The sequence below is a fragment of the Pezoporus wallicus genome, unplaced genomic scaffold, assembly GCF_028554395.1.
Source record: "Pezoporus wallicus isolate ANWC-B61680 ecotype Strahan unplaced genomic scaffold, APGP_CSIRO_Pwel_v1 contig_7787, whole genome shotgun sequence".
Lineage (NCBI taxonomy): Eukaryota > Metazoa > Chordata > Aves > Psittaciformes > Psittacidae > Pezoporus > Pezoporus wallicus.
The window spans coordinates 129,859-153,455 of NW_026639382.1; the positions used below are offsets into that span (position 1 = coordinate 129,859).

The 23,597-nt window shown below is 58.5% G+C and overlaps 1 protein-coding gene across 3 annotated transcripts; it reads left to right on the forward strand.

Annotated features, from left to right (window-relative positions):
- Positions 1 to 50: 50 nt before the first annotated feature.
- CYGB (cytoglobin) lies at positions 51 to 22,326 on the forward strand. 3 transcript variants are annotated; one of them, XM_057414598.1, is made up of 4 exons: positions 51 to 331; positions 10,021 to 10,252; positions 10,778 to 10,906; positions 22,206 to 22,326. In XM_057414598.1, the coding sequence occupies exons 1-4, from the start codon at positions 189 to 191 to the stop codon at positions 22,281 to 22,283; spliced, it is 582 nt and encodes a 193-aa protein (XP_057270581.1). In that variant the 5' UTR covers positions 51 to 188; the 3' UTR covers positions 22,284 to 22,326. The 3 variants fall into 3 exon arrangements, with proteins under 3 accessions (XP_057270581.1, XP_057270583.1, XP_057270584.1); XM_057414600.1 differs by lacking the exon at positions 22,206 to 22,326 and adding an exon at positions 18,300 to 18,675; XM_057414601.1 differs by lacking the exon at positions 22,206 to 22,326 and having other exon boundaries at positions 10,778 to 11,720.
- The last annotated feature ends 1,271 nt before the right edge of the window (positions 22,327 to 23,597 follow it).

A 23,597-nucleotide genomic window follows, 5' to 3' on the forward strand; every position in this document is an offset into this window, starting at 1 on the left:
CCGGGATCTTCGGCTCAATTCCACCTCCAACCCCGGCGGCAGCAGCACGCACACACACATTTACACATCCCCGCGTCGGCAGAGCAGCTGAGCAAACACCTTGTCTCTCCTCCCCAGGATATACCCGCTCGCACGCATCTCCCTTGCTCTCCTCCTGGCTTCCCGGAGGATCCTGCCGGCTGTTTTCCATGGAGAAAGTCCAGGGAGAAATGGAGATTGAGAGATGGGAAAGAAGTGAAGAGATCTCAGACGCAGAGAAAAAGGTGATTCAAGAGACATGGAGCAGAGTCTATGCAAACTGCGAGGACGTGGGGGTCTCCATACTCATCAGGTATTTAAAATCCAAGCAAACAAGGCAGAAAAAAAAAGGGAAGCAGCACATCCAACTGCATCTCTTTATAGCTCAGGAAGAGGCAGAACAATATATAGAACCGGACTGGAATGAATGACAGCGAGTGGGGAGCTGGCTGGGTGTATTTGCTGCCTGGGAGCAGGGAGGGTTTCACAGCACTCCTCTGATTTCCACACCTTCGAGCCGGGTGGTGGCGGCGGGGGGAGCCGCGGCGGGGACTTTGGGGGAAGCTGCTGCCATCACAAAGGTCACCTTAGCCCGAGGATGGAGCTGGGGGGGGGGTGTGGAGGAGCGCGGTGGGGAGGAGAGCGGTGCTGGGGTGGGCTGGGGGTGGGTTGTGGTGTGTGTGTGTGTGTGTCCCCCGTTAGCTGCGTGTGGATGGATGGCATCGGTACGTAGCAGGCTGGCGGGTGAAATAATGCGAGTTGGGAGCCAAGATCAAACCCAAAGCAGGTGTGACTCCCAGGGCACCATCTGTGCCTCCGGCAGCAGCGTCGGCGGGAAGGAGAGCGCTGGAGTTGGCGGTGGAAGGGGGAATGTGGGGGGCACAGGAGGGAGAGGGGGGCACAGGGCCCTGGGAGCGGGATGCTGAGCATCACCCGAAGGCATGGGGCTGGGGCAGCTCGTGAAACCAAGCAGGGGAGATGCTCTGGAGGTGGGGAGCAGAGGCAGGTTTCTTGTGTTGTCTGGGGGTGCAACCCTTGTTCAGGTACCCCGGGAAAGCACCAGGTGGGAACCCCATGGGGTGCTGCGGATGCTGGGAGTTCAGGGTGTCAGTGGGGTGCAGCACCCAGAGGACGTTTCCCTTATTTAAGTGGGGAGAGGAGGATGGTGAGGGTGAGGACAGGGGCAGGCGAGATGCCGACACTGACCTGTTGGCAAACAGCAAAGATGCTCTGCAGAGAGACAAAGCTCCCACCACCCATCCCGGGGAGCAGCAAAGCAGGAATCCTGCCTGGACCCGGGTCCAGGAGCCTGGGTTGTGTCCTTCCCGTTTCGCTCCTGCAGCCCGGGCTGAGGGCGCTGGGAGAACCCCTCGGATGGATGCGCTGTTTGTTAATCATCATCCGAAAGTTTTCCAGGAGGCTGAGAGCAGATGGGATCCCGAGCCCACGGGATCTGCAGAGAGCAGGGGCTGGTTCCCCTCCAGGCTCACTGCCAGCACTGCAATGGGGCAAGACCCCTCTGCAGAGAATCCAAGATGACATTGAGTCCCCTCTCTGCCTCTCCTCGGGCTTTCCTTGTTTCAGAGCTGGTTCGCAGTGGTCCCCATTGCTCCTGCTCCATGTAGGCAACCAGGCCAGTCAGGAGCTGTGACACCAAACCCACCTGGGCTGGGCTTGAAGCTGCAGTTGGCAGAGGGCTGGGGGATGAGAAATTCTTCTTTTCCCCATCATAAAGCCACAGACTGGCTTGGGTTGGAAGGGACCTTAAAGCTCCTCCAGCTCCAGCCCCTGCCACGGGCAGGGACACCTTCCACTAGAGCAGCTTGCTCCAAGCCCCTGTGTCCAACCTGCCCTTGAACACTGCCATGGGGGCAGCTTCCCCATGAGCTTCAGCACGGCCCTGGCCAGCAGCTCCTGCCCAGCACCCAGGTGGAGCCATGGCCCCGTGGGGACCACGTGGCAGAGCTCTGGTCCTGACTCAAACTTTACCCATAGAAGTTTCTCCTCGAGGTTTTCCCCCTGGCTGGGATGCAGCGCTGTGCTGAGGGGTTCCCCCATTGCTGTGCCACCAGGACATGACTGAGCTGGCTCCCAGGGTGAACCCCGGCTCCTTGGGGGCCTTCCCGTGTTTGTCCATGACACGTGCCCTGGCACATCCCAGTTAAACCTACCACCCGCTCCCTCAGCCAGAGCTTCCCTGGGATGCTTCAAGTAAGATCTGGACTTTCGGTGCACACCCCCAGGGATGGTGGTGGTGGAGTGTGGGAGAACTCGCGTCCCCTCCAGCATCCTCGGCTGGAGCAGCACATCTGCCTGCATCCCTGTGCCACGGCTCCCTCTGGCAGCAAACCCCATTCCCAAAGAGAGCCTCCTGCTGCTGCCCGAGCCCTGCTCCCCCCGTCAGCTCCGACAGCTCAACCTGCGCTCCCCTGGGAAGCGTGTGCCCGGATAAAGCCGCCGTGGCCGGGGCTGGGAGCACCATCGGCTGCGTTTCCCAGCTGGCATCAGCCGCCGGGAGAAGTGGGTCATGCGTGGAGGCCGCCGGGAGCCCAGGCGGTGCGGGAGGGATGCAGCCGCTTCCCAAGACATGATTCAGCAGCTCCAGAGGTCGGGGCTGGGGAGGGGGGTGGTGGGAGGCTGCTGGTGCCGTGCGATGGATGCGATGGGTGCAATGGACGTGGAGGATGCGAGGGATGCGATGGGGGTGATGGGTGCGATGGATGTGATCGATGTGATCGGTGTGAGCTGACCCAGCACCCTTTTGGGTACGCCTTCGCAAGGTGCCAGGGGCTCAGAGCCACCCCAGCCAGCCTCCAGGCTTTACTGGCACAGGGCTGGAGTTGCTCAACACCTTGCTGGGGAAACTGAGGCAGAAAGGAAAGTGCACATGGGTGGCCAAGGAGAGGGAAGGGGAGTGCGTGGCAGTGGGACCTGGTTGGTGCAACCCCCGTCTGCAGAGTGATAAAAGGAGGCACATCGGTTAGCACCTGCATTTCTGTTGTTGGGGTTGTGAGTGGGGAGTTGCCTGTATCTGGTGGCAGAGGGTCCCTCCATGCTTTCCTGCTCCATCCCCTCTCCATCCATCCAGGGCTGCTGGGGGCAGGGAATGACTTTTTTCCATGTGGGAAGGGCAACACCTCTGAATTTAAAGGGTCACAATGAACCTGGGGCCCGATTCATTGCCCTGAGGGTGGAGGCAGCGATGCCCACCCAAAGGCAGTGATAGGGAGGGCTGCAGTGCCCACCCAGCTCCCTCTGCTCCTCCTCCAGCCCCTGCCCACAGCTCCTCCTCCATCCCAGCCTTTCCGTGCTTTGCGGATGGGGAAACTGAGGCACGGATTTGGACAATGTGTTCTCAGCCCTCATGGCAGTGCCTGGAGCCACAGCAAACCCCTGCGGTCCTGCCAGGGGCACAGCGGGGTCCTGCTCTCACAGAGCCTTTGGGGCCCCAGGGGAACAGAAACACCCGCAATGGGCTGAGCAGCCACCGGATCCTGGGAATCTGCTGCGTGCTTCCAACTGCCTCTAATTGACAATTTCCTCGGTGGGGGAGCTTCACGGTGGAGGAAGCACAGGCTCCTCTCCGCGCTCATCCTCCTCCGGGGCTATGGGGCCTCTGCCGGCTCCATCTCACAGCCACTGCCTTAACCCTTGTGGGGCTGGAGCAGGAGCTGGAGCTGTGTGCATGGGCTGGGTGGCTCCCCTCACAGGTCCCCGTGCCCCCTGGCTCGTTGCTGTGCCTCAGTTTCCCCAGTTGGAATTTAGGGGTCAGTCCTTTTTTACAGGACCCCTCACGAAAGCTCACAGCTGGGGAGCCCAGGGGTGTGAGAGGAGCTCTCAGCACCCCTGGCATCTGCATTAGTGCTCGTGCAGCACAGGAGCCCTTCATCACTCCCCAAGCATGATTTATTGCATGGTTCAGTGGTGGCCTTGGCAGTGCTGGGGTCAGGGCTGGGCTTGATGAATGTAAAGGTCTTTTCCAGCCTGGTTGGTTCTGTGATTCCCAGTGCCCCATGCTCCCAGAGAGCACCCAGGCAGGGGGAGCATCAGCTCGGGATCCTCACCCCATTCCAGACCCCACTAAACCCGGGCCTCCAGCACTGAAGCCGCAGCCTGTCCCATGTCCCATCGCACACATCCTCTCCCACACCCACACACACGTAGCACAGTCACAGATGTGGGACCACAAAACTCCACGGATCCCATCAGGGGATAAAGCAAAGGGATGGTTTCTGTCGGCTCCTAAGCAAATCCACACCAAATACTAATGCCGTGCCAAGGACAGGCAACGCAACCGGCCACCGCGGGCTGGGCCACCTCTGCAGGGCTTCTCCATCACTGTTCCCTCCAGCTCTGCTCCAGACCCATCAGTTTCCAAACTCCCCACGTTGTTACCTTCTCCTTCTCTCTGAGGAGGTGAAGGAGGGGAAGTGGAAGGATTGCCATGGCAGAATCAGGCCTTGGATTTCAATGGCCGCTCAGCTGGAGCTAATACACCTGGATCCAGGCAGCTTGCAGAGAGCTTTGCAGTAGAAAAGCACTCCTTGGATGCCAGACGTTGTTGTAAGGTTTAGGTGAAAATAAAGAGCCTGAGCAATGAGTCTGGCCGTGCAGAAAACCCTGGTTTTCCCCAGCTGAATCTAAACCCATGGGTTGAATCCACCCCAAACTGGCATTTAAAGCGATGATTTGCAGCTAGCCCCAAGGCCAAAGTGCTCTGGGGATGTGTCCCTAGGGAAAGGCCTGTTTCTGGATGCCAGAGGGCCAATTTCAGAGCAAAGCAGCTCAGGGAGATGCCCCTGCTGCAGTACCTCACTGTGAAAAGGCCTCAGTGAAAGCCTCCTGTGTGGCAATGTCCCTGTCCCAGGGCTTGTCACGCACTCGGAACCATTGGCTTCAAGCTGCAGCGATGTTCCTCTGGAGACAAGGAGCGACCAAGAGCAGCGGGGCTGTGTCCTGCTGAGCAGGACACCCATGAGGAACCCTTTCCAAAGCAGCAGCCCCCTCCATGGGCAGTGAAGGGCTGATGGGGGGGGGTTCAATGAGCCCTGTGCAGGAGCAGCCCCTTTCCCTGCGCTGGGGCAGGACCTGGAGCCAGCCCTTTCATGGCCAAGGGGCAGCGTGGGGATCGCTGCGGCACATCCCACACCCGGCACAGCCGCGGGGCTGCAGCAGCTCTCGGGGTGACCCCAGAAGAGCGATTCCCCTGTCCCAGGGCTGCTCTTGCATCTCTTGTGAAGGCTAAAAAGATCCCGCTCCGCACCCCGAGAGCTGCAGGGACGTCCCTGGGTGGGAGAGGAGGTGGCGGACGTCGTGTTCCCAGTTTCACTGGAATTCTGCTGGAGGGGTGACAGATCCCAGCGCAGGGACCATGTCCCTGTGGAGCTGGGTTACCCCTGCTCCAGCCAGCCAGGGGTTGAGTCTCCCCCCCAAACCCCTCCACTGTCCCTGGGGATGGGGGACATGGAGCGGGGCTCCAGCAAGCTCCATCCTCCTCATGCTTCAGAGGCAAGAGTCACCTCTTAGCATCCTTTCCTAACCCCCATCGTCTGGTTGGGGGGCGGATATGCTGCTGTCAAGGCGGAGGGGCTGATGTGATGTCCCTGCCTGCTGCTTGCTCCCCGTGGGCAGGGATGCAGGCAGGGACAGTGGCTTGGCAGCAGAGAAGGGCAAGGACACTGATGTGGAGGAGCTGAGGATGATGCTGTGGAGGAAGGCACTGAGTGAAGGGCCGTAAGAAACTGGAGGTGTGAGGAAGAGCCACTTTGGTGCTGTTAATTCATTTATCTGGTGAAAGCTGTCCTTACCCCAGCCTAAAGGTTCACCAAAGCCCAGGGGGTTTGGGCTGAATCTACACATGTGGGAGGGGAAGACAACAGCGATGAGGACTTGGGGGTGTGAGCAGGACATGAACCCAGGGCTTGCTTGCTTGTACCCAGTTTTATTCAGCTGCATCTTTGCTGCTGGGACCTCTCCCACCCTCACTGGGGTGTCCTGGTCCCTGGGGCTCTGCAGTGCATGGGGTGTTAGAGATGTGCTGGAATCTGCTCCCAAGGCTCTGCAGGGGGACGTGGGCTTCTCCTGGAGGAAGGCCATGGGAAGAGGAGAGCAGCACTTCTCCTCAGCTGTACCGCTTGAATTTAGCATCACTGCATGGACCAGGAGCTTGGCCCTTTTGCCTCCAGCCCTCTCACTCCGGAGCTGCTGCCCATCACCACCTCCACCCTCATGAGCCCTCATGGAGAGGACACAAGCAGGCGCCATCCTCTTCTTCCTCCACTCACATTTGCCTTTCCCTGTCTTGCTGGGCAGTGGCAAGGACGTGGCTGGAACCTTTCCTACCTTGGGCTGGGGGCTGTGAGCACAGGCAGCACCCAGCACCCCTGGAACCGGGATGCTGGACTACAGGTGGCTGAGAGGAGCAGGGGGGAGCGAGTGGCAGCCCTCAGCATAATAAATAGCAGCATCACACAGCACCTGCCTACCCATTATCAGCTGCTTTGTAGGCTCCCGAGCAGAGAGGAGCTGAAGGAGAGGTTGGAAAAGGGACACAGAGAGGCTCCAGGCTGCGTCAGAGAGAGTTTCTCCCACATAAAGGGATGAGGTGAGAGAAAACATGAATGCACGGGTAGGGAAATCCAGCAAAGCCAAGTGTACGAGCGGTGGCTGAGGCTCAGCTGCAGCCTCCCAGCACCTTGGAGGGCTCGCTGGTACTTACCCCTGCAGTTTGCAAACAGGGTTAAGTGAAGCATCAAGGGTTTAGGTGCTTGGGGGGCCAAGGGAGCAGCACCCAGGTTTCATCCTTCCAGCGGGGGACAGAAGGAGGCAAAAGGCATGAAGGTTTCCTCCGTGTGGGGTTTGGGAGAGGGAGGAAGATGGGGAGATGCGGAAGTGGTGCCTCTCCTGGGTAGAAACCAGGTTCCCAGTGACTGCAGTGGGTTTGCACCTTAATTATTTCCTTTGGCTCTGCTGTTGTGTCCTTAAAGTTGTTAAAAGGGCAAAAGGGAGAGGAAAAGCAAAGCTGACATCCTGTCCATCGGCTCCAGATGCAGCTCACAGAGCACAAATGAGCGGGCGCGGAATGGAAGCGCTTAAAAAGAAACTTAATGAGATTGGTATGCAGGCATCTGCTTCCTATCAATCATCTGGTGTGATATGGAATGGGAAATGTCATCTGTTTAATGACTCTGATGAAGAAAAAGAGCCCCGAACGCACACACGCACATCATGACCCAACAAAATACCGGAGCCTGGGATGTTTGAACTCTCAGAAATGTTCTGTAGATGGAAAAACCCCAACTGACACCTCTCCCAGCTCACTGTTGTTTGCCTTGTTTTATTTCTTCCCCCTCTTTTTCCTTTCCCTCTCCTTTCCTCTGGTTATATTTAACCTTTGTGTTAAATTAATCTTCTCTGTTTATTAACACGGAGCACTGAGCCAACCTTCCTTCCCCCTTGGTTCCACAGCTCAAGTATTCGCTCCAGGCCAGCTCTTCCTGCAGGAGTTTTCCTCTCTCCACCCCTGCAGAAGGGGAAGGTGCAGGTCTGCAGCCAGCCACGGGTTTGCTTCAGCTCAAAGCAGAGATGCTTTGGGCTCCCCTGGTTCAGTTCCCCATCAGTGAAGGGGAGCATTGAGCACGGGAGCAGGGGGTTGCTGGGTTTGCATCCCTCCACTCTTTCTTGTCCCTTAGGGAAGCTGCTAGTGCTCAGCTCCCATGGGAACATCTTCTCCAGGGTCTGTGAAGTGGGGAAAGGTTGGAAACCAAATATTTGAATCCTTCACTGGCTTCACCCAGGTTGGGGGTTTTGGGGATTTAATCCTGGTGGAGCTGGATGGAAGGGGCAGAGAGGCAGAGGTGATGCCAGGGGGGAGGCGTGAAGCCTCAGCTCCTGCTCCCAGGTGCATCGGTCCCAGTGGCTTCTTTTGGTCCTTCTCTTGGGGGGATGATGCTGTGATCCCTGGGGATGCAGGGCTTGGTTCCCGCTTGCTGTACCCCTTCTGTTGAAAGAACCAGGAATTTTTCCTGCCCTGGCTCTTCACAATCTCATGTCCCTGAGCTGAGATCAAATAGGGTTTTCCAGGGAGCTTCTGATGGCTTGGGATTTGGGATGCATTGGCCGCTGGCAGCCTCCTTCCCCTGCTTGGGGTGGTCTGTGGGCAGCAGGTCCCCCTTCCAGCAGCACCCCCTCCTCCCAGTGCCCAGGGGATGCCGGCCGGAGCCAGAGGGTAAGGGGGAAAAGATCCAGGAATGGCAGAGCCTTAGCTCTGACCTTGGTGGGGTGTTGGATGCCTGTAGCTGGAGGACGTTGATGTCAGGGGCTGGCTGGAGCTGCAGGATTGGGGCTGCAGCAGAGGTGGGAGGGATGGGACAGGGGAGAAGGATGCTGGGGCTGGGTGGAACAGGAACATTTGTCCTGTTGGGAACTGCTCAGGGCAGAAGCCATGAATCCTGGGGATGGCGCTGCCTGCATGGCTGGGGCTGGGGGACCCATGTCCATCCCCAGCCCCCCCACTGACAGCTCCGGGCTGAAGGGGACAGACTGAGCACCTCTGGTGACAGGAGCCGGAGGCGGTTCGGCCTCAGGGGAGCTCTCCCAACAGGGACCAGATGTGGCAGGAGGAGCTTTGCGGACGGGGAGGCTGCGCAGTAACAGGAGTTTTGTCCTGGGTCCCCTCCTGGTTTTAAAAGCAACACCTTGTCTCCCTCTTCCACCTTCCTTCCTTCCTCCCCCACCCTGTTCGCTGCCTTCACACCTCCAAAACCTATTTTGGGCCATCTGATGAATCCCAGATGCCTCGGGGAAGCAGCAGGAGCCGTGGTGCACTCCAGGCGCTGCTTCACGCCGCTTCCTTGGCAATGCCCCCAAGCTTTCACAAGCCAAGGGAGCGGGGGAAGGAAGGGAGGAAGGAAGGGAAAAGGAGGATAACGCAGTGGTAAATGAGGCTGGTCCTCAATAGTGAGATGATTTGGGGAGTGGGGAAAAGAATCCCACCTGGTCCTGGAGGTGATGGTTGGGAATAGAGATGGGATGGATTCACATGGCTTGGGATGGTGCTTGGGGCAGGGGTTGTGGCTTGGGAGAGGGGATGAGGGCGTCCATCTGGATGATGGGGACAGTCCTGGGAGATGTCTGCCACCTCCTGAGCATCCTTCCCTGGTCCAGGTGGAGGAGGAGGCAAGGAGACCCCTGTAGGGAGGGAGCTGGGTGAAAGGGGAAGCAAGCACTGACGTGGCTCTCTCCTGTGCAAATGGGGTGGAAGCGGGTGGTTAATGTGAGACCAGCATCAGCCCTGCCTGCAGAGAGTGACCGGCTGCTGCCATCAGTGGCCCCAGCCCTGCACTCTGTCAACTTCTGCCCCAGGGAGCTCAGCTGCGGCCACAGCTTCACCTGCTCCAGCTGCATTTCATTGGGGTTGGTGCAATCCTGCAGCAAAAGGGGTGCTCGGCCCCTCAGAGAGGCTGCTGGGCGCTGTGGGACATCAGCTCCTGGCATAGGTGAGCAGTGACATGAGCCGCTGGTGGGGCTGATGTGTGAAAGGTGGGGGCATCCTCAGCATGGGGATTTGTTTTGGGTGACAGTGCAGGAATAAAGCCCATGGGACTGGGGAGTAGGGGCTGGGAGAGGGTGGCTGGGATAAAGAGAGGTGGTCACGCTCCCCTCCAGCTCTCTGAGGCAGGACATGATGTATGTGGGTATGAATATAGCATCTGCGCTCCTGGGAGGAGTCTGGGTACCAAGTGCTCAGCCTGGTTTGTTGATGAATATCCAGCTGTGATGCTTTTGCAGCAGATAAGGAAGGCTGGGGAGAAAGGCATTAACCTGCTGGGTTCAGGCATCTGAATACCACAGCTCCAAAGGAATTCAGGGAGGAAAAGCAGCCCTGGCTGTGTTAGATGCAAGGGGGTGGTTTCCAGCATCGCCACCACTCCATGCTCTGCTTTAACCTCTCCGCCTGCTCTCACCCTCCTGATGGAATTTGATGTCTGCTCTTTCTTGCAGGTTTTTTGTCAACTTCCCCTCGGCCAAGCAGTACTTCAGCCAGTTCAAGCACATGGAGGACCCCTTGGAGATGGAGAGGAGCTTGCAACTGCGGAAGCACGCTCGGCGGGTCATGGGTGCCATTAACACTGTGGTGGAGAACCTCAATGACTCCGAAAAGGTCTCCTCGGTTCTGGCCCTGGTGGGCAAGGCCCATGCCCTCAAGCACAAAGTGGAGCCCATCTACTTTAAGGTAAAAGGAGCATCTCAGGGATGCTTTAGGAATTAGGAAGAGGGCAGGAAAGAGGGAGCTGTGGTGCTGCCTGCCCTAACCTGGAGGGGGTTGGCTGGTCCTGGGGGTTGCTCCCCATGCAGCTGAGGTGTCCCACTGCGATGCTGTCCCATGCAGATCATCGTTCCTAAGTGCAGCCAAGCCGGAGCAGCGATACCTCCTGCTCAGGGAAGCCTGCCTGCCTGCATCCTGCCTGCAGCCCCTCCGGCATGGCTGTGGCTGTGTGGCCCCTTCTGCTAGAAGTGCATGGTAGAAGGGACTAAATAATTGGAGGTGCCTGAATTGAGGAGATGCTGGAGCCTGCAGCAGCACCCCATGGTGCTGGGTGTCCGCCTGCCCCCTGCCCCGGCAGGCCGGTTACCTGGGGTGCCAGCAGACCTTCAGCCATCAACCTCGGAGCATCGCTATTCCCAGGAGGAGCAGGAAAAGCCCAGCCCCGCTGTTAGCTGCTCCCCGGTGAGTTATTAACCCTTTGGTGCCTTGCAGAAACTGACTGGTGTCATGCTGGAGGTCATCGCTGAGGAGTACGCCAACGACTTCACCCCGGAGGCGCACGGTGCCTGGACCAAGATGAAGACCCTCATCTACACGCACGTGACGGCGGCGTACAAGGAGGTGGGCTGGGCGCAGTACCCCACCGCCACCCTGTGAGCGGCCCCCGGGCCGGGCGAGGGGCAGGGAGGGCTTCACTCACCCCAGGACTTCACTCTGGTCTCTGCTCAAGGTCTGTGCTCGGGCTGGGGAGCCCGCGAGGGCCGGCTCCCTTGGCTGCCCACTCACAATTGGATCTCCAAGGGGGTTAAAACCTATCTCAATAAGCCAAAATAAACCAGAACCACGAAGGGTGAGGGTGGGTCGGGGTGAAGCGGTGGCAGAGGATGCTGGAAAGGGATGCAGAGCACAAAGGGAGAGCGTTTGGTTGTTGCCTCCATCTCGCTGGCCTGGCCTGTCCATCACCACCTCCCACCTCCTGCGCCTCGCTTGCTCCACCTCAGAGCCCTTTGCCCAAGCAGCAGTGCTGTGCAGCCCCATTGCTGATGAACAATGTGACCCTGGTTTTCCATGCACAGCCCCCAGGGAAACCCGGCTCCTTGCTTTTGCGGGTGTGATGCTTACGGGGAGCACCGGCTGGCACTGAAAACACTTTGCTTTGCACTTTCTCTGCTCCCCTGGCAGGGTGACAGGGCTGATGGCTGCAGCCAGAGCCATTCCTGGCGTCCCATCACCTGCACCATGGGTTGGCAGCAGCCCTTTCCTCTCCCTTCATCCATAGTCCCTCTCCTTGCTTGGCTGCTGCAAACCCTCCCGGGGTTGAAGGGAGCAAGGGGGTGGGCAGGATGTGCTCCTCTGTCGTTAGAGAGGGAAGAAGGAAGAATCATGGACTGGTTTGTGTTGGAAGGGACCTTACAGCTCCTCCAGCTCCAACCCCTGCCACAGGCAGGGACACCTTCCACTAGAGCAGCTTGCTCCAAGCCCCATCCAACCCACCCTTGATGGGCTTGTGAGGCACACACTGCACCATCGCCCTGGGAGCTGGTGTCTGCAGGTCTGGCCAGCAGCTGGCAGCAGGGTGGTGCAGGGATGAAGGGCTGGGGCAGCTCTGCCCCGCACGGTGACAAGGGGTGCTCAGGATGTGATCAGTGTGTCCTATGAAGCGGACACAGCAGGAGGGGGCTCCCGCGTGTGAAGGGAGGTCCCTGCTCTGTTAAATCAGTCACGAACTTGTCGCTTGGAGCATGCTCCTGCCCTCTTGGTGAAACTGGGTTCCTTCAAATAAAGTGCCTGGTAGGAACCAGCCCTTGCAGGAGCCGTGTCCCTCCTCAGGGGCTCCAGTGCCTGGCAAAGGCCTCTTTCCCCCCCCCAGAATCCAAGCCGTGGCTGCAGGGCTTGCGGTGCTCATTCTGCTCCAGCGCCGGCTGTCCCTGGAGCTCTGGGTGAGCTCTCTTGGTTTCTGCCTCAGTTTCCCCTTCAGTTACAAAAAGGAGGAGGAGCAGCCCCGGTGCCTCTTGCACATGTGCTTGGATTAATAGGATGCCTGGCAAAGGGATGGGGATGAGGCATCGGATGTGCTGGGAAGCTTTGGCATCCTCATCACCCAGCACTGCCCAAAAGGTCTCTGATGGTTTTGAAGTGCCAGCATTAAGGGCAATGCTCCCTATTGAAGTGGGAGGGGGGTTCCCTTCTGAGATTGGCTCTGGCCTCACTACCCTGGTGTTTTGCTTCCAAACCAAGGGGCTCCTCTGCCCCCTGGCACTGCTGGGGAGGGGGGGTCCCCGCTCCCAGAAAAGCTCTTGATGGGGTTTTCCACTTTATTCCACCAGCTGTAACATCAGGTTCCTGCTCAGCATCCCTGTTGGGCCCCAGCCCTGCCCCTTCCATCACCCATGCCCAGATGCTGGCGCAGCCCAGGGCTGCTGCTGAAGGCAGCAGAAGAGATGTGCTTGGGGGAAAGACGTCACCTCCTGTTCCTCTGGGCTCACTCCTATATAGCCAGGAGCTTGTGCCATCACCCAGTGCCCCAGCTGGGCAAAGGGGAGGTTGGGGAGGGCTCTAAACCTCTTGGCTGCTTTCCCCAGGGCCCTGGGACCAAGGTTAGTCCCAAAACAGCCCCAGGATCCCACTAGTGTCACAACAACCCCTTTCTCTGGCCTTGCTGTTCTTTCCTCCTGGTGTCCCACAATAAACCAGGTGGAGAAGAGCAATGGAGCCTAGAGGGTTGGGTGAAATAACAGCACCGTTGTCCTTGGCAAGGTCCAGGGGGGTTAGCAAAGGGACAGGCACAAGGTGCAAGTGATGCTGCTCTGCTGCTGTCATTTAGAGTCAGCACCCCCAAAACAGAGCCCAGCAGCCTGAACAGTGACAGTGCCAGAGCTGATGCCTGTGGCTCATGTCTGAGCGTGGCTGGCAGAGGCATCCCTCAAAGAGCAGCTGCTGCTGGGGTCAGGATTAGGCCTATGCAGATGGGAACAGACCTGTTCAGTCACTGACCTTGCTTCAGTGCAGGGCTGGAGAGCGATTGCCTGGAGCAGGACTGCTGGGTTTGATGGTTTTGGGGTGCATCACGAGCTGCATTGATCCCCGCCAGCCCCTCGGGTCCAGCAGCGCATATTTTCAATGAGCTCCTGCTCCGTGGATGCAGGGTCAGGAATGTTTCTGTACAGGGGGGTCTCCCCTCAGACCAAGCTCACACCTTGATTTTAAGGTTAATGTTCTCCATGTTGGGAATCTTGTTCGTGCAGTGCAAACCTTTCCTCTCCCTTCCCACAGCCGAAACCGGGCTCAGTCACCATCGGTAGAGGTGATTTGGGGTGGCTGGAAAGTTCCCATGCTCATGCCCCACCTACCCGAGTGCCTTGGCTTTGAGGGGGCAGCAGTGAGGTCCCCCCTCCACCCACCTTGGAATGGGGCTTGGTTTCTTCTTGTGTTTCCAACCTGTTCCTTTGCACCCCTTAGGACAAACCAGGCCGTGACCTGGTGCAGCCGCATCCGCTGGGCTGGGGGTTGTTTTTTGCAGGCACATCTTTCCCGAGGAACTCCAGATGTGTGCAGCTGCTGTCCCCCGCAGCCCCACTGCAGCCAGGCAAACACACGCAAACAAAACCATGTTTATTTTTACCAGCTCTGGAGGAAGTGGGATGGAGCAGGGAGGGCAGCCAGGGCAGAGCTCGGGAGGGAGGAGATGGAGATAAAGCAAACTGCCCCCCTGCTGCTGCCCGTGCGGAGGAGGCGTTGCTTAAACCAGGGGAAACTCATCTGGGAGAGATGAAAATGAGCAGAAAAAGGAAGAAACACCATTCCAGAGTGACAGGGCTGAGGAATGCCGTGCGGAGGAGCAGAAAGGCAGGCTGGGTCCTGGCTCTCTGGTGCACATGCCTGTAGAGCTGTTCCCTGTTACTGCCTGTCCTGTCACCCCCTGCACCCACTGCAGCCGGCTGGGGACCCCCTAACCCCAGCTCCTATTCACTGGGGCTCAGCACTTCACCCCCCGGTGTGCTTGGGCTCAGCTTTTCCTTGCCTTGGTGGTGGCAGGATCTGGCCCCTGGCTCTGATGCCTCTGCATTAGCATCAGTGCTGGGCTGGGACCCAGGGCCTGGGTGGGAAAGTCTCCGTGGCCTCTGCAGCAGAGGAATGCTGGGGGGGGATCTGGGATCTCTTGGGCAGGGTGTCCCCCCCGAGCACCTCATCCTGGCTCTCTCTGGGCACACCACATCAACCAGTTTGTGTCCCCTCACCCTGCGGTCATCACTGTGTCTGGTCAGAGGGAGCTCAGTGCTGGAGGGAACAGGAAGCATTGAGTTAGGATGAGACATGGATCCCATCCACTACATGTGCCCCCCTCCCTGTGGCCAACACTCACAGCAGGTATAGCTCCATACACACCCAGCCAGCTAGAGGGACACCCCAGTGCCACCAGGGCCGCTTGGACAAGGAACCCTTAAAGACCTTGCGCCACCACCATCCATCCCCTCTTACGGTGAGACCAACCCCAGAGCCACAGGCTCTCCCGGGGGAATCCTCCTGCATCTCTGCCAGTTTGCTCCAGTTTGCCCCAGTAACGGGGATCCCAGCGTCTGTGGGGAGGTGCCCAGCGACTTCAGTGGGGACCAGAGCTCAGCCTTCCCTGCCCCTTGCCGTAGGGAAGCTGCCCTGGAGCACTGCTGGGTAGAAGGGACCCCCATGAGCTAACCTCGGGCCGACTCACACACAGGCAGGGGTAAACCCCCCCTTTGGGCCTGCCCTCTTGGGCAGCCACTAACTGCTTCCCATAGCTGAAGTTGTCTCTAACTGTTGGTATGTCTTAACCAGTCCCACCGTGACCCACAGACGTGAGCCCGGCGTGGTCCCATGTAACTCCGTGTCTTTCCGTGACCGCTGCGGGTACTGTTCGTGTGCGTGTTCCTCGGCGCTTCCGTGCTGGTTTCGTGTACGATGGGTGTAACTTGTTCTTCTTTTTGTAGGTTTTTAGTATGTTTGTAACCCGACAGAATGGCGTTATTAAACTGAAACTTGTATCTTCAGTGGATGAACCAACCAACCTCCTCCAGCTCTGCTTGGCTTCTTTCTGGCGGGGTCGGGGCGGAGGGGTCTGTGGGTCGTGCTGTGGGATGCCGGGGAGGGGGCTTTGTGGCTGGAAAGCAGCAGCAAAGGGAGGAGATGTGCCCTGACGTGCCCTTCACTGCTCTTCTGCGCCAAGGGTGGTGGTAGAGGTGGCCGGAGGCATCTTACTGATGGACTCAAGTGGGAAGGGGAAGGTCTGCTCCTCCTCTGGGCTCTTTGCTTGGCTTCCAGGTACGTTGTGCAAACCTCTGAGGGCTATCCCTGGATCGGGAGCTGTCCCCGTGCCTTTGCCAGCCCACCCCAAAATGCAGGTATGGAGAATGAACTACATGGGACTGGCCGGGCACTCTCCCTTCCTGATGTCCTAAGGCTGGTTTGCAGCCTCCATGGCACGTGGATCCAGGCAGGCCCCAAGACGAAAGCTCCTCTGGACGTGAAACCTGCAGTGGTGATGGCCTCAGGACGCAGCAACCGCGACCACCAAGGACGTGAGATAGTTCCCAGCCTTTAAAACCAGCAGGCAGCTCCCTGAGCAGCAGGAGCCAAGTTTTCCATGGGTCGGTCCCACGCGGCTCCCCCTGTTCCTCTCGCTGCGGCTGGGTCACGTTGCAGTGGGATGGGTCCCAGCACGGTCGGGTCATGTTGTGGTTTCCCTCCGTGGATCTTTCCAGCTCCCTCCTTTGTAAAACGGGCCCATGATGTACTTGAGACCTCTGTCAGATTTGCTTGATGCCGGCCAACCTTTCCAAAGCTGTTGGCAGAGGACTTGGGGACGGACAGACAGACAGACGCATGTTGTGGTCCCATAAGCCCCATTTCTGTGGGATGCAAGGCTTGGAAAAGAAACCCAAGCAAGCCTTTTTGTTGTGCTCTTCTCCACTGATGCCAAGTTACATCAGCGCAAGGGAAGGGGAAGCTCATCCCACCAGGGTGGTGGAAACCACCCGCATCTGGCCACAAGCAATTTGAAGGGGAGCGATCCTGGCTTAGGACCCTGGTCTGAGGCTGGGGAGGGCTCAGTGGGGTCTGAGAGGGAGAAGGGCAGAGGTCGGTGCCTTGGGGCTGCCCAAGGTCTTGGGGAGCCTGATGCTGGCTTGTCTCCTGTTGGGCTGAAGGCAACGGCAGTGTTCTCCAGCCCTGCACGTGGTGGAATAGCTCTCACACGGGCAGGCACTTGGGCTACTCTGGAGTCCCCAAGCTACAGGGGAGCCTATTTCTTCCCTGCAGTTTAGCCAAGCCCAACCTGCCATAGCCATGGAGAAGGGAACCACAGGTTAACCTGGGGAGGGGAATACCTGCCTGCTTCCATCTGTTCTCTCCTGCTGTGTCTTTTCTGGGGGAGAAACTACTTGGTGCTGGTAAAGCACCGAGTTCTCGGACTCTGCTCCACATCCTGTGCCCTCTTCCAGGTGGAAGCAAGCAGTCAGCAAATCCTGCGCACTGCTGTGCTCCCCATGGAAAACACTGCCTGGGAAACCAGGAGAGAAAGGAGCGGCCATCTGAGGAGTGGGGAGGAGGCAGTGGTGACCTGGAGCTCTCAGACCTTTGCACACTGAGCTGAGAACAGCCAGAAGCAGCAGTGGCCGGAGGGTGCTGACATGGAGCTGGTTTTCCGATGGCTTGTTGAAAAGGAGCTGGGAATTTCAGCATTACTTTGCAGGGAGAAAATACGGACACATCCCTTCGCTTAGTATCGGTATTTACCCCCACTTCCATCACTTTGTGCTGGCTGTGACCACAGTCTCTGGCTGCCCTGTGCCTGGTGTGGGCTAAACCCACTCTGTTCCCAAGTGTCCCAGCCTGGGGATGCTGCTTTCCAGGAGGCCCCCTTCATCCAGGCGAGATGGTGGAGATCCAGCTTCCAGAAACCACCTTGGCTGCCCTGAGAAGCTGTGTCTGCCCCATCCCTGGCAGTGTTCAAGGCCAGGTTGGACACAGGGGCTTGGAGCAAGCTGCTCTATGGAAGGTGTCCCTGCCCGCAGCAGGGGTTGGAGCTGGAGGAGCTTTAAGGTCCCTTCCAACGCAAGCCCCTGTGTGATTTGTGAGTTACGGCTCCATGGGCCTGGTGCAGGTGCTGGCTCAGAGGTGGCACATCACCAGCCTGTTTCCATAACCCACCGGCGCCAGGGACAGCCAAGGGAGAGCCGGGAGGGCACAGACAGAAACGCGTCTGCAAGGGGGAGATTAAACAAGAGAATATGAAGTAACTGCGCTGCACAAAGCCCGTTGAAACCCAGCCTGTGGTGGGATGTGGTGGTGAGGAGAAGTCCTCCCTTGTTGTGCTGGGTGGCACAGGGCAAGGAGCCTCTGGAGATGAAGCTTGCAGGCTCCCACCAGCCTGAAGGACACGTCTCTTCTTGTCCATTATCTGCACCCAGATAAGAGCCAGGAGCTCCAGGCTTTGCTGTGTGAACCTCCCTATGGGCACCCTCACCAGCACGGGGGGTTGGTGGCTCCTTGCTCAGAGCAAAGCTCCTGGAGGGATGAAAAAAAAGGCAGGAAAAAGTCATCCCAGCATGGTGGGGCTGACACTGAGCAGGAGCCGGCCCCTCCTTCCGCGCCCGGCTCCTCCGCAGCCGATCTGGTTTATCTGAGCGGCGCTGAATGTAAACGCTGTCAGCGCCGGCCGGGAGGAATTCCTGGGAATTTGGCAGCCAAGAGCTGCAATAACAGAGCTGGGCCGGGGGGAAGAGCAGAGCTCAGGCTAAAGATGCTCCTGGATAACTTACAGCCCGGCGAAGAGCAAAGAGAGGGCAGAGGGAGGATGAGGAGAGGACCAGGAGGAGGATAGCTCCAAGGGCCACGCTGGGACCAAGGGAGTGGGGATGATGGGGAAACCACGCTTGCCCCATGCGCGGGAGCTGGCCCCATGGGGCCTAAGAACGCTTTGCCCCCCTGCCATGGACCCGGGGCGGTGGGGACCGGTCCCGATCACCCTCTGGTTTTGCAGGATGCTCCCGGTGCCGGTGGAGGAAGCAGCGCTGAAGGCACCGAGGTGCTCCCGGACACCTGAACCTGCGGCGTGCCCGGGAGAGGAGCCTCCTGTGCTCCCTGCTCCCAGCCTAGGGGCAGCTCCATCCCCCGGGACGAGCACCAGCTCCACTCTCTGTGGGCAAAGCAGCACAAAGGCATCCCCGTTGCTCGGCGCATTGAACCCCGAACCAAACGGCTTTGCTGCCGGGAGGATTCCCAGCCCCACGCAGCTGGGACATCCACTGCTCTTCAATACAAGCCCTCTTTATGGACCAGTGTGTCTGCTTTAAGGGAAGGCTTTCAAAAGCCACCCTGCGGGTGCTGCTGTTTGCATGTGGGATCAGTTTGGAGGCTGATGTTCCAAACGGCTCCTGAAATAAAATAGCCATCGGGCTCTGCTGCAGTGTGGGTTTGTATTGATATAGCAGCGTGAGTAGTTTGGGGGATACTCTCTGGCAATAGTGTGATTTCTTTAGATACTGACTTTTCCTGTTACAGTCAAAACTGGCTGGGCAAAAAACCCTCCAGTAAACTGGTTTCCTTTAAACTTAGGAAAGCTCATGTCCCATCTGCCAAGAACCGTGCATCACTCAGGGTTCTTCTGCCAGCTAATGATGATTATACTGGTAATTTAGCCATCTATTTTATATATACCTACATATAACGTAGCCCCATAAGATGTATTTTGAGGTCTTGGTGCTGCTCAGGAGATCATCACAGAATTACAGAATGGTTTGGGGTGGAAGGGACCTTAAAGCCCATCTAGTTCCACCCAGAGGCTGGACCAGAGGCTAGCAGAGAAGTTGGAGGGATGACAGAGAGAGGTACCTGTAGGGTTGGGATGTCTACAGAGATGTAGTGCCTACAGATACTGGGGTGCCTATGGAGAGCAGGGTGCTAGCAAGGATGCACCTGGGATGCTGGTGGTCCAGCCTTGCTCTCTACTGAGCACCCATCTCTTCTGGGGTCCTACATGGAGGGATGCTGAATCCTCCCTGGCCCCAGCCCTTCCCTGGGGCCGAAGGAGGCCTGTGGTGCATGGTCAGTAAGAGGGTGCAGCTTGGCTTGGGGTAACCTCTCCACAGGTAACTGCAGCCTCTGCTCAGGCAGGCATGGATCCATGAGCCCAGGAACAGCATATCCTGCACTCTGAGAAGTGGCAGCTGTGAGGCACGCAGGGCCATAGGGATGCTGAGGGACAAACCGAGGTCTGGGGAGACCCTAGAGCAGCTCCAGTGCTTAAAAAGGAGCTATAAGAAACCTGGAGAGGGGCTTTGGAGGGCCTGTAGGGACAGGCCAAGGGGAATGGCTTGAACCTGCCAGAGGGGAGACTGAGCTGAGCTCTTAGGCAGAAGCTCTTCCCTGTGAGGGTGCTGAGGCGCTGGCACAGGGTGCCCAGAGAAGCTGTGGCTGCCCCATCCCTGGCAGTGTTCAAGACCAGGTTGGACACAGGGGCTTGGAGCAAGCTGCTCTAGTGGAAGGTGTCCCTGCCCGTGGCAGGGGTTGGAGCTGGAGGAGCTTTAAGGTCCTTTCCAACCCAAACCAGTCTGGGATTCTATGATTCCATGGAGTGGATGGCTTCTCCTCTCAGCTCAGCTCCCCAGGGTCACCCAGCAGGCAGGAGGGTTGCTTCCCAAAGGTCACTGCTTCCTCTGCACTGCTGTGAGTTCACCCACTTCAGTCCCCATCCTCTCTACATCAGCATCCTCTGCTCCCACTGACCCCAGTGCCAGGGGGTGAAGCAGCCTGCCCCATAAAGCCAGGCTATTCCCAGCCTTATTGTCTGACTGGGCAGTCACTGCCCCTGGAAGGAAAATCCCCAAGGCTGGACCATTATCCTATGGGATTTGCCAAAGGGAACAGGCATCCCCCTGTCTCCTGCCCTTTCTTGCTCTACTGAATCACCCCAGAGCCCTCTCGAATGCTTATTCTTTGGGAAAGCAATAAAAGAGAAGGAAACCCCAAAAGACAAGCTCCCACCAGCCTGCCTTTGGTTGCATTGGATATTGGGTTACTCCTCAATGCTTTCCCACCACAGGCCGGCCAAGGAGGGAGGAAACAGCATTTGAAAGTTGTGAAAGACAAATTTCCCACTAACATCCATGTGGCTCGGCCAGGATGTGGGCTGACAGTGCCTCTGAGGAGGGGAGCTGGGGTCCCCCGGCTGCCCAGGAGGTGGATGTGAGCAGGAGGGTCCCCATGTTTGCCAAAGGCGATGGCGCACGGGGCAGCCGCAGAGCACGGCACGGGTGAGCCGTGGGTGCTGCTCCCCATCTCCCAGCCCTGTGATGGCGAGGACGCGGTGACAAGCTCCATGTGCCGCGCAGCCCGGTGGCCCCAGCCTGCCCCGTGTGCCTTGGGGTGGCAGCGGCCACTCCCGCCGCGGCACCAGCGGTTTGGGGCGGTGTTGGGCCGGAGGAGACAGGGACGGGCGCGCTGGGCGATGGCAGAGGCTGAGCATCCTCCGCTGCTGCAGGGGACGGCTTCCAGCGGCGGCGCCGAGCGCGGGCGCGGGCTGGCCCCTGCCGTTCGCCCCGGGAACGGCAGCGCTGCAGGCTCCGGGGGCTCCCCGCTGGCTCCGCGGGGCACAGAGGTGATGGAGGCAGCAGGGACAACCCTGAATGAGAGAGCCGGAGGGAGAGCAGGACATGGAGGTGTCCGACCGGTGGCGAGGGCTGGGGCAAGGTGAGTCCCCTCCATGCAGGGCTTTTCCCCTGCCTGGATCGTGTCCCTGGAGACAGGAGGATGAGGGGATGGAGATGGCAGGCTCCCAGAAGGACACAAACCCATCTGCGTGCGTGCGGGAGCAAATCAAGGCACCCTGGGGGATCTCATGCCCAGACTGGGAGCTCATGAAGCGGCAACAATGGGGAAGAAGACTTCTGGAGAACGTGGCCTGGGAAGTTTTAGGAAGTAGTTGATGTGTTAGAAAGACACGGAAACCTCAGACTGCAGCCCCAGGATGGGACTGGGGGGGGGTTGTTTACAACACATCCATGTCCACGGATGGGACCTGCCCTGGCAGCCATCACCTCCCAGCCCTTGGTGGCAGCAAGCAGCAGGACCTTGCCTGGCCCCAGGCTGCTGGGACTGATCCTACCCTGGAATATTAACTGGCAGAACAGGAATGGATGGCTCCTGATGAAATATCCCAGTCCCAGTCTTGGCACATCACACTGGGGGCTGCCGGCAGGTCACCCAGCAGCATTGCTGCAAGGTGCACCCTGCTCAGGATGGGTATCTCCCAGCACTGTGCACCCCAGCGCTGTGTCCCCTCCCTGCCTGCCTCTGGGGACATTTCTGGCCGGGCTGGGCTGCAGAGTGGTTGGCACCACAGAGGGAAGTGCTCTGCAGAGCATCTCCGAGCGCTGATGCAATGCCCTGATGCTGCTGCCTTGGGGGTGGTTTTGGTCAATTCTTTTGCTTCCTCATTGCCCAACGCTCCACGGGGTTTGCACAGGTGGCAGTCACCGTCCTCTCTTTCCCTCTGTGGGCTGGCACAGGGCTCTGCCTGGCTCCTCCACAGATGGACACATCCTGCAGGTCCCAGCCTTGGAGCGGGATGCAGGCAGGACCACAGCAGGGATGGTTTTTTGTCAACCCTTTTTCGTCCCAAAGACAGGCTTCATCTGTCTTCTCCCAGGGAAGTCAGTGCCTGGCATCTTGGCACAGGTCCCTGCTTGCTGCCTGCCCCAGCCTGTGGCTGGGGACACCCCCACCTCACTCATCCATCACCCCTGAGTCACAGGGAGCACCCACCCTGCGTCGGGGTGTCTGTCCCCAGCACCCGCCGGGCTCTCCCCTTCTCCACCCGCTTCAAAGCAGAACTTCAAAGGAGCTGGGAGGAAACAAAAGCTTTCTCCACCCTTTTTTTTCCTACCAGGAACCAGGAGCAGATTTGCTGAGCAAGAACCCATGGAAGTGGAAAGTGGAGGCCACTGTGAGCTCAGCACCCTACTAGACATCAGCAAATCCAAGCTGGACCTGCACTGCAGCATCCCCAGGGACAGTTTTAGTGCAGTGGGCTTTTTTGAAGCATCCATGCACTGGTAAGGTAAAAATAAATGGAAAATACAGTTTTGAATGGCAAAGCAAAGATCCATGGTCCCAGTTGTAAATTCAGCCTGAGACCTGCAGCGGGTCATGAAGGAAGGATTTAATTTATGGCAAAACCCAGCCCACATTTTCCTATGTAAGAGCCTCAGCCATGCCAAACCCAACCTCAAAAGGTCTCTTCTCAGCCCCTCACATCCTGCCAGCACCTACTCTTCGCAGGGATGGGAGGAAGCTGAGTGTGAGGCTGTCGGGAAGAAGAGCGATGCTGTGCTGAGGGCGCTGGAGCAGGGGCAGCTTCCGCAGGGCTCAGCTCTGCAGGAGTGCCCTGATGGGCAGTGCCATCATCCCAGCCCTGTGACATCCTGTCACCTCACCCGCCAGGCGGGACGTGCCTGCACCTGCGGTTCACTTGGGAATGTGACAGCCCACACCATGCCCTGCACGCTGCCAGCACCCAGGGGTGCCTGCTGCTGGGGAGTAGAGTCAGGGCCATGCCCTGGGGTCCCAATAGTGACTGGTCCTAGGTGTGGTCAGTGCTAATAGTGACCAGTGCTAGTAGCAGCTGGTTCTAATAGTGCCCAGTCCTAATAGTGAATGGCCCTTATAGTGACCGGTTGTTATAGCAATTCAGTCCTAACAGTGGCTCGTGCCAATACTGACTGGTGCTAGTAGTTGCTGGTCCTAATGGTGACCAGTTCTAATAGCGGCCAGTCCTAACAGTGACCAGTCCTAATGGTGACCACTCCTAATAGTGGTCAGTCCTAAAAGTGCTCGGTCCTAATAGTGACTGGGGCAAGTTTCAGCTGGTCCAATAGCCACCAGTCCTCACAGAGCCTGGTCCTAATAATGACAAGCCCTGAAAGTGACCAGTCCTTATACTGTCTGGTCCTCATAGTGGTCGGTCCTAATAGCGACTGCTCCTAATAGGAGCTGGTTCTAACGCTGACCAGTCCTAACGGGGACCATTTCTGGTACTGCCCGGTCCTGACAGTGCCCAGTCCTACTGGTGACTGGTCCGGTGCCCGGTGCCGGTGCCCAGCTCCCAGCCCGGAGCCCGGTGCCCGATGCCCAGAGCGGGGCCCGCGGGAGCACCCACGTGTGACGCGCTGGGCGGGGCCTATGCCAGAGGCCCCGCCCCTCTGGAGCTCCCGCCCCCGTGTGGCCCCGCCCAGCCCAGGTGGAGGCGGTTGCGAGCGGCGGCCGGTACCGGTACCGGGAC

Excerpts from the sequence above, each read along its gene's own strand:
- CYGB (XM_057414598.1), top strand. The coding sequence starts at position 189 with ATGGAGAAAGTCCAGGGAGAAATGGAGATTGAGAGATGGGAAAGAAGT. Across the intron at positions 10,253-10,777 it reads TGGAGCCCATCTACTTTAAG|AAACTGACTGGTGTCATGCT; the intron begins GTAAAAGGAGCA and ends GGTGCCTTGCAG. Across the intron at positions 10,907-22,205 it reads TGACGGCGGCGTACAAGGAG|GAACCAGGAGCAGATTTGCT; the intron begins GTGGGCTGGGCG and ends TTTTCCTACCAG.